This window comes from Oncorhynchus masou, chromosome 19 (assembly GCF_036934945.1).
Source record: "Oncorhynchus masou masou isolate Uvic2021 chromosome 19, UVic_Omas_1.1, whole genome shotgun sequence".
Classification (NCBI taxonomy): Eukaryota; Metazoa; Chordata; class Actinopteri; order Salmoniformes; family Salmonidae; genus Oncorhynchus; species Oncorhynchus masou.
Window position 1 is genome coordinate 33,600,345 of NC_088230.1, and position 10,243 is coordinate 33,610,587.

At 45.0% G+C, this 10,243-nt stretch overlaps 1 protein-coding gene across 1 annotated transcript; it reads left to right on the forward strand.

Annotated features, from left to right (window-relative positions):
- The first annotated feature begins 6,248 nt into the window (after nucleotides 1-6,248).
- prph2lb (peripherin 2-like b) lies at nucleotides 6,249-9,980 on the forward strand. Its single transcript, XM_064924665.1, is given in 4 exon segments — nucleotides 6,249-6,826; nucleotides 7,944-8,190; nucleotides 9,736-9,781; nucleotides 9,784-9,980. Coding segments are annotated over 4 exon segments (1,068 nt in total).
- The last annotated feature ends 263 nt before the right edge of the window (nucleotides 9,981-10,243 follow it).

The window sequence follows — 10,243 nt, forward strand, 5'->3', positions numbered from 1 at the left end:
CTGGATGATGTCTTGAGATGTTGCTTCAATATATCCACATAATTTTCCTACGTCATGATGCCATCTGTTTTGTGAAGTGCAACAGTCCCTCCTGCAGCAAAGCACCCCCACAACATGATGCTGCCACCCCCGTGCTTCACGGTTGGGATGGTGTTCTTCGGCTTGCAAGCCTCCCCCTTTTTCCCCGCAAACATAACGATGGTCATTATGGCCAAACAGTCCTATTTTTGTTTCATCATACCAGAGGACATTTCTCCAAAAATTACAATCTTTGTCCCCATGTGCAGTTGCAAACCATAGTCTGGCTTTCCTATGGCGGTTTTGGAGCAGTTGCTTCTTCCTTGCTGAGCGGCCTTTCAGGTTATGTCGATATAGGACTCGTTTTACTGTGGATATAGATACTTTTGTACCTGTTTCCTCCAGCATCTTCTCAAGGTCCTTTGCAGTTGTTCTGCAATTGATTTGCACTTTTCGCACCAAAATACGTTCATCTCTAGGAGACAGAATGCATCTCCTTCCATAGCAGTATGATGGCTGCGTGGTCCCATGGTGTTTATACTTGCATGCTATTGTTTGTACAAATGGATCTGGTACCTTTAGGCATTTGGAATTTGCTTCCAAGGATGAATCAGACTTGTGGAGGTCTACAATTCATTTTCTGAGGTCTTGGCTGATTTCTTTTGATTTCCCCATGATGTCAATCTTAGAGGCAGTGAGTTTGAAGGTAGGCCTTGAAATACATCCACAGGTACACCTTCAATTGACTCAAATTATGTCAATTAGCCTATCAGAAGCTTCTAAAGCCATGACATAATTTTCTGGAATTTTCCAAGCTTAGTGTATGTCATCTTCTGACCCACTGGAATTGTGATACAATGAATTATAAGTGAAATAATCTGTCTGTAAACAATTGTTGGAAGGTGCACAAGGTAGATGTTCTAACCGCCTTGCCAAAACTATAGTTTGTTAAGAAGAAATTTGTGGAGTGGTTGAGAAACGACTCCAACCTAAGTGTATGTAAACTTCCGACTTCAACTGTTTGCCACCCTGTTTGTACACTACATCATTTAAGCTTAACATGACAGATACCAGAAGTCAAAACAGTTAAGCCCCAGATTCCTAAAGTCCAATGTTAAAAGCATCTCCAATTCAAAATTAAATCTAGATTTCGCTTCCTATTTCGCAACAAAGCCTCCTTCACTCATGCTGCCAAACATACCCTCGGAAAACTGACTATCCTACCGATCCTCGACTTCAGCAATGTCATTTACAAAATAGCCTCCAACACTCTACTCAACAAATTGGATGCAGTCTATCACAGTGCCATCCGTTTTGTCACCAAAGCCCCATATACTACCCACCAATGCGACTTGTACGCTCTCGTTTGCTGGCCCTCGCTTCATACTCGTCGCCATACCCACTGGCCAGGTCATCTACAAGTCTTTGCTAGGTAAAGCCCCGCCTTATCTCAGTTCACTGATTACCATAGCAGCACCTACCCGCAGCACGCGCTCCAGCAGATATGTTTCACTGGTCATCCCCAAAGCCAATTCCTCCTTTGGCCATCTTTCCTTCCAGTTCTCTGCTGCCAATGACTGGAACGAACTGCTAAAATTGCTGAAGCTGAAGACTCTTATCTCCCTCACTAACTTCAAGCACAAGCTGGCAGAGCAGCTCACAGATAATTGCACCTGTACATAGCCCATCTGTAAATAGCCCATCTAACTACCTCATCCCCATACTGTATTTATTTATTTATTTTGCTCCTTTGCACCCCAGTATCTCTACTTGCACATTCATCTTCTGCACATCTATCACTCCATTGAAACACCTTTCTGGTAAGAAGAGGGGTGGGGGTGTATGCCTTATGGCTAACGAGGCATGGTGCGATGAAAGAAACATACAGGAACTCAAATCCTTCTGTTCACCTGATTTAGAATTCCTCACAATCAAATGTAGACCGCATTACCTACCAAGAGAATTCTCTTCAATTATAATCACAGCCGTATATATCCCCCCCCAAGCAGACACATCGATGGCTCTGAACGAACTTTATTTAACTCTTTGCAAACTGGAAACCATTTATCCGGAGGCTGCATTCATCGTTGTTGGGGATTTTAACAAGGCTAATCTGAAAACAAGACTCCCTAAATTTTATCAGCATATCGATTGCGCAACCAGGGGCGGAAAAACCTTTGATCACTGTTACTCTAACTTCCGCGACGCATATAAGGCCCTGCCCCGCCCCCCTTTCGGAAAAGCTGACCACAACTCCATTTTGCTGATACCTGCCTACAGACAAAAGCTAAAAAAAGAAGCTCCCACGCTGAGGTCTGTCCAACGCTGGTCCGACCAAGCTGACTCCACACTCCATCTGCTTCCATCACGTGGACTGGGATATGTTTCGTATTGCGTCAATAACAACATTGACGAATACGCTGATTCGGTGTGCGAGTTCATTAGAACGTGCGTTGAAGATGTCGTTCCCATAGCAACGATTAAAACATTCCCTAACCAGAAACCTTGGATTGATGGCAGCATTCGTGTGAAACTGAAAGCGCGAACCACTGCTTTCAATCAGGGCAAGGTGTCTGGTAACATGACTGAATACAAACAATGCAGCTATTCCCTCCGTAAGGCTATCAAACAAGCTAAGCGTCAGTACAGAGACAAAGTAGAATCCCAATTCAACGGCTCAGACACAAGAGGCATGTGGCAGGGTCTACAGTCAATTACGGACTACAGGAAGAAATCCAGCCCAGTCACGGACCAGGATGTCTTGCTCCCAGGCATACTAAATAACTTTTTTGCCCGCTTTGAGGACAATACAGTGCCACGGATACTGCCTGCAACAGAAAAATGCGGTCTCTCCTTCACTGCAGCCGAGATGAGTAAAACATTTAAACGTGTTAACCCTCGCAAGGCTGCAGGCCCAGACGGCATCCCCAGCCGCGCCCTCAGAGCATGCGCAGACCAGCTGGCTGGTGTGTTTACGGACATATTCAATCAATCCCTATACCAGTCTGCTGTTCCCACATGCTTCAAGAGGGCCACCATCGTTCCTGTTCCCAAGAAAGCTAAGGTAACTGAGCTAAACGACTACCGCCCCGTAGCACTCACTTCTGTCATCATGAAGTGCTTTGAGAGACTAGTCAAGGACCATATCACCTCCACCCTACCTGACTCCCTAGACCCACTCCAATTTGCTTACCGCTCAAATAGGTCCACAGACGATGCAATCTCAACCACACTGCACACTGCCCTAACCCATCTGGACAAGAGGAATACCTATGTGAGAATGCTGTTCATCGACTACAGCTCGGCATTCAACACCATAATACCCTCCAAGCTCGTCATCAAGCTCGAGACCCTGGGTCTCGACCCCGCCCTGTGCAACTGGGTACTGGACTTCCTGACGGGCCGCCCCCAGGTGGTGAGGGTAGGTAACAACATCTCCTCCCCGCTGATCCTCAACACTGGGGCCCCACAAGGGTGCGTTCTGAGCCCTCTCCTGTACTCCCTGTTTACCCACGACTGCGTGGCCACGCACGCCTCCAACTCAATCATCAAGTTTGCGGACGACACAACAGTGGTAGGCTTGATTACCAACAATGACGAGACGGCCTACAGGGAGGAGGTGAGGGCCCTCGGAGTGTGGTGTCAGGAAAATAACCTCACACTCAACGTCAACAAAACTAAGGAGATGATTGTGGACTTCAGGAAACAGCAGAGGGAACACCCCCTATCCACATCGATGGAACAGTAGTGGAGAGAGTAGCAAGTTTTAAGTTCCTCGACATACACATCACAGACAAACTGAATTGGTCCACTCACACAGACAGCATCGTGAAGAAGGCGCAGCAGCGCCTCTTCAACCTCAGGAGGCTGAAGAAATTCGGCTTGTCACCAAAAGCACTCACAAACTTCTACAGAGGCACAATCGAGAGCATCCTGGCGGGCTGTATCACCGCCTGGTACGGCAACTGCTCCGCCCTCAACCGTAAGGCTCTCCAGAGGGTAGTGAGGTCTGCACAACGCATCATCGGGGGCAAACTACCTGCCCTCCAGGACACCTACACCACCCGATGTTACAGGAAGGCCATAAAGATCATCAAGGACATCTACCACCCGAGCCACTGCCTGTTCACCCCGCTATCATCCAGAAGGCGAGGTCAGTACAGGTGCATCAAAGCTGGGACCGAGAGACTGAAAAACAGCTTCTATCTCAAGGCCAAACAGCCACCACTAACATTGAGTGGCTGCTGCTTACACACTGACACTGACTCAACTCCAGCCACTTTAATAATGGGAATTGATGGGAAATGTTGTAAATATATCACTAGCCACTTTAAACAATGCTACCTTATATAATGTTACTTACCCTACATTATTCATCTCATATGCATACGTATATACTGTACTCTATATCATCGATTGCATCCTTATGTAATACATGTATCACTAGCCACTTTAACTATGCCACTTTGTTTACATACTCATCTCACATGTATATACTGTACTCAATACCATCTACTGTATCTTGCCTATGCTGCTCTGTATCATCACTCATTCATATATCCTTATGTACATATTCTTTATCCCCTTACACTGTGTATAAGACAGTAGATTAGGAATTGTTAGTTAGATTACTTGTTGGTTATTACTGCATTGTCGGAGCTAGAAGCACAAGCATTTCGCTACACTCGCATTAACATCTGCTAACCATGTGTATGTGACAAATAAAATTTGATTTGATTTGTTTAATTGCTATATCATAATTACCTCGCCACTATGGCCTATTTTATTGCCTTACCTCCCTTATCTTACCTCATTTGCACACACTGTATATATACTTGTTTCTTTTTTTCTACTGTATTATTGACTGTATGTTTGTTCATTCCATGTGTAAACTCTGTGTTGTTGTATGTGTCGAACTGCTTGGCCAGGTCGCAGTTGTAAATTAGAACTTGTTCTCAACTAGCCTACCTGGTTAAATAAAGGTGAAAAAATTTAAACAAAATAAAACATAAGACATTGGTGGGACATCAAAAAGCCATTTCAAAATGCTACACTGGCTAAAATGATTAGGGGTGAGTCATTGAAAAGGTTTGACCATGGTCAATGGTGGATAAGTAAGAAGGGTTTTTGCTTTGCATGGGATAAGTATCCCCCATAAACACAAACACTTAAGAGGGCAGGAACAGGAGAAGAAAAACGCCACCAAGTGCTGCACGCATGTTGATTGGTCCAGGTGGTTGGAAGTGGGGACTGTTAAGATTACGGGGTAAACTAATGTTAAGGGGATTAACAGTTGTGGCTAGGAGATGTCAGGGTAGGGAAATGTATGCCACTCTTCTTCTCTTCAGCCTCGAACTCCATCTTACTCATCCATGTCGAGATTGACCTCCTTACCTTCTCTGAGGATGACATTTGGCAAAAGGGAATATCGAAGGCACCGAAATACAGAAAGATGGTCCCAAAGCCTCCGGTTGACAATGTGAATGCTGCAGATATAGAGCTACAGGTAAAGGCCTAAGTAAATGTGTTTGTTGACTTGGTAACTGTAGATGTTGTGCGTAGATATTGTTGCTGGGGTTGTATGGGTTATGAAGTTGTTATAACTTGCTTCTATTTTCCCCAGGGATTTGTCATTGGTCTTATTGAATAAGTAAAACTAAAGCCTCCCACAGCACTAGCACTAGTTACTACAACAGCACAGTGATTATAATGCATAACCATCGCGTCACAATCCCTTTGTTTAGTTCTACTACATTTCCAAAGTATTCAAATATAATTTATTGCTTCTCCAATAACAATGGGGTCAAAGTAGTATGGGGTCAAAAGGTGAAAAGCTATTACCAAACTTGAACAGAAGTGTTCCTTTCAATCATATTTAGTATTGGATTCCATATTAATGTTATTAGGTCTGTTAGTGAAATGATGGTGATGTGAAACATAATTGCTGTTGTTTTTTGTGGGTTTTTTTGCTCTCAGGACGTGCTGTCTTTCGTGGCTAAGGCCACCGGCCAAAAGTACAGAAATACCTCAGCTAAGCTGCTTATGAGGTCCTCCAGAAAATAGCTTGGCACCTTTCAACATCCCCCATCCATCCCTCTTCCCCATTGGTCCACAGCCCTTACCCTTTCTAAGATTCACCTCTTCCTTCTGTCCTCCACACCACTGTACCACTGGACCTATTTGTCTCTTCTGGATGAGAAGGACAGACTTTGACAGGATACGTAGACAAAATGGCGGTCTTAAAGGTGACGTTCACCAAGACCACTCGGGGCAAGCTAGCCCTGGTGTTGTGGGTCCTCAACTGGATCTCTGTGTTAACGGGCATCATCCTCTTCAGCCTGGGCCTCTTCCTGAAGGTGGAGATCCAGAAACGGAAGGAGCTGATGTCCGCTGATGTCCACTCAGTGCCCAACATGCTCATCGCCACGGGCCTGGTGGCCTGTGTCATCAACTTCCTGGGCGGCAAGATCTGCTACGATTGCGTTGACACCACCAAGTTCCTGCGATGGAAGTTGCTGATGCTACCGTACATCGTGTGCACCTTCCTCTTTACCTTCTGCATCCTGGTGGGTGCGCTCATGTGCTACAGCATGAGGAACGAACTGGAGGAGTCACTATTTCTGGGATTGCGTAACGCCATGCTCTACTACAAGGACACAGGCACGCCGGGACGATGTTATCTCAAGCGCACAGTGGATTTGCTGCAAATCCAATTCCAGTGTTGCGGAAACGCCGGCTTCCGCGACTGGTTCCATGTCCAATGGATCAACAACCGCTGGTTGGACATGACCCGCAGTGAAGTAACAGAGTAAGTACAAAGGAGTACAGTACAGTACCCACCCACACCACCCTCTAACCAGCTTTGGTCCTGTCTGGCCCCTCTACCCAGCTCTGGTCCTGTCTGGGCGCTCTACTCAGCTCTGGTCCTCTCTGGCCCCTCTACCCAGCTCTGGTCCTGTCTGGCCCCTCTACCCAGCCATCAGTGCTAGAGTCTACCCAGCCATTAGGGCCACAGTCTAGCCAACTGACAGGGCCATAGTCTACCCAGCTAAGAGGGCCAGAGTTGAAGGTACTTGATCAATCCAATTGAACCTGTGAATAACCCCAACAAAATGTGCCTTTCAAGACTGTGACAAAATACATACATACTAAATACATACCAGCACATAACAATACTGGAAGCAGATGCTACGAGCTGCCAACACCAGTCCTCATTAAAGCTGCCCAGTCAAACTGTTAAGCAGCAACACTGTATCGACTGAAAAAGGTGAGGTCAAAGGTTACGAGAGAGGCTTATCCAGTAGGAGTCAAGAGTTCACTGTGACAGGAAATTACGATACGCGGCAAGTTGAATAATTTATCTTTCAATATTTGGTCTTGTTTTTTGTGTTTGTTTTTTTACTGTATCAAAGTGACTTATACAAACAGATTCAAAGCCCAGGTAAAAAATGTCAATAGTGATGGAAGTCCAGTATTAAATTGATCTACCTTTTCCATATGGCTAATCTATCTAATGTGTACCTCCTGAGTAAATGCTTAAGTTAACCTAACCTTAAATGGATAATTGTCATTTTGGCAATGAAGCCCTTTTTTCTACTTACCCAGATTCAGATGAACTCATGGATACCATTTGTATGGCTCTGTGTGCAGTTTTAAATGAGTTGAAGGTAGTTTCTGGAGCCATTGCTAACAGCTAGCATGCATTAGCTGTCTGGTTTGGGAAGGGGCACTGTAAGATGGACAGTTTTCTTAATCTATTCCTTCATGATGTAGAAGTTGGGGTAAAATGGATGAGAAAAAGTCAAACATTTGTCATCGGTAAAGTCATAGGTCTATGTCTGTGCTTTGATTCTGTAGCAAGACAGATTTATGCCAAAATACAACTAAGCACAATGGCTTAAAAGATCTCACTCTCTCTCCTGCAGCCGTCTGAGGAGTAATGTGGAGGGAAAGTACCTGATGGACGGAGTGCCTTTTAGCTGCTGTAACACATTCTCTCCACGACCCTGCATCCAGACACAGGTCACCAACAACTCCGCCCACTACAACTATGACTGGAAGACGGAGGAGCGCAACCTGTGGACGAGGGGCTGCCGCCAGGTCCTGCTGGATCATTACACCAACATCATGCAGTCCATCGGCTTTATTGTGCTCATCATCTGGTTGTTTGAGGTTGGCTTTACATTAACAAAGCTCCATTCTTAACCTGTACTTTGAATAAGTCACTACTGTCACTACAGTCACTATTAAGTTGGACATGACATGGTACGTGATGGTGGTAATATTAATAACTATGGGGTAGTGTTGAATAGAACCCAGAGTAGCCAAGGGAAGTAGTAGGTAGGGATGAGGAGGACCCATAGTTGTAGAAAAAGAGTACCTGATTTATCGCAAATGAAGGATTTTCGGGAAACATGGCTTGGGTTGAAAACAGTACGGTCCATCGCAGTGAAATTCAGGATACTAACAAAATCTGAAAAGATGATGATGAAGGTGAGTCTTAAGCTCAGCCCCGCAATAGGGTTCCTACTGCAGCTAGGACTAGGGCCTAAATGCTGCACAGTATAATTAGGGATTACCCCTTTTCCAACTCTAAACAGAGTTTAACTCTCCCCCTTACTGGGAATAAAGGGAGTCTACCAGGACAGCTAAAATCAACTGTCTGTACACACAGGTCACAACAAACAAACTGATATGGAGCACATTGTAAAATGGTATTCAACCTCAATTTGAGAGAAAATGACAGAATGTATAACTTAGGCCAAAACCTCAGCCATAACAATTAACTAATGAGAATGTACATTTAATTAGTTGAACTTTACTTTGTTAATAGAAAACATGATGTACGTTAATTAACTGCATTCATTAGTTTAAATTACCATATTTAGTTAAGTACACTTTAGTTTAAAAGACAGAGCTAAATCAAATAAAATATGATTAGAACTACTACTCAGGGAGACTTGGCACATGGGTGAACTACGGGCTAATTATCTAACTCCCCACACATGGCTTAAACCTGAGCAATCAACTCGGTAGCAAACATGAAGGTCAGGCACACCTAAACTGGTGGATAGCTATGCTATGGAATGGACTAGTGCACTTTATGTAAACCACACATGTATATTCTTTAGCATTTTAGATAATATTAACTTCATGAAATATACGTTTTTAAAGACCTTTTTAAAATGTCGATGAGACCGGTCCAAGGCTGCCTCATCACAGGTAGTTTGAGGAGAATGTCAAGAATGAGGTGATTGCTGTCATCATATGCCATATTGGTTTTATGACAACTGTGGGTGTGGAGATGGGATGCACCTAGTTCCTGCACATAATCATGACAGGAACAGACAAAGCTTCAGGGGGACAGACAGACATTCCAGTCCAGTGAACAAACTACGACAGAGGAGGTTGGCCCTGACAATTGGTTTTACCCAGTCTCCAGGGAGGTGCCACTCTCCCAAAAGACCAATTTGTCCAGTGGCTGAACACCTTTAGAAGGGGACATCCACGAAAGACAATATGGCCTCCGAGAAGCACAGGAACAGTACCCTCACTGGGGCCATGGGAGAAGTCTGTGGTCAAAGAGATATCTACGGTGTAATTCAACTTCCATTTACCTCCAAGTGGCTGATCGTTTCTTTCTGTCTCTCTGGTAGTGTAGCGCTACAAGGTAGTATCAAGGTAGAGTGACATCTAATCCCTTTTCTCTCCCAACAGCTATGGGTGCTGACGGGCGTGCGGTATCTCCAGACAGCTATGGAGAACCTTTACGGCAGGGTGACCCCGACCTGGAATCTGACGGCTGGCTCCTGGAGAACAGCATTGCCCAGACGGCCCGCTCTAACTTCAAAATCATCAAGAACCTAGGCAAGTGCTACCAGGTGGATGATGATCCTAACATCGATGTGCCCAGCACCGCTCAGCAAGAGGTGTCCACTTGCCAGATCCCTGTGGCTAGATAGCATAGCACAGCGTCCCTGGGCCAGGACTGAGGCACGCAAACGGGCATCAAGTCCCATTGTCATTAGGTGTAAGCCTTTTGGATGGCAGACCTGTCTCCAGATTAAACGTGCGACAGCTGTGAACTGAGGGATCAAAAGGTGAAAGTGGCAAGTGTAGCAGGGCACCACAAAGACACACAAACAGGATCAAGGACAACCTGTGCAGAGCGTGCTCTAAAGAATGACCTGCTTTGTCACATGATTCTGTAACACCTGCATCATCT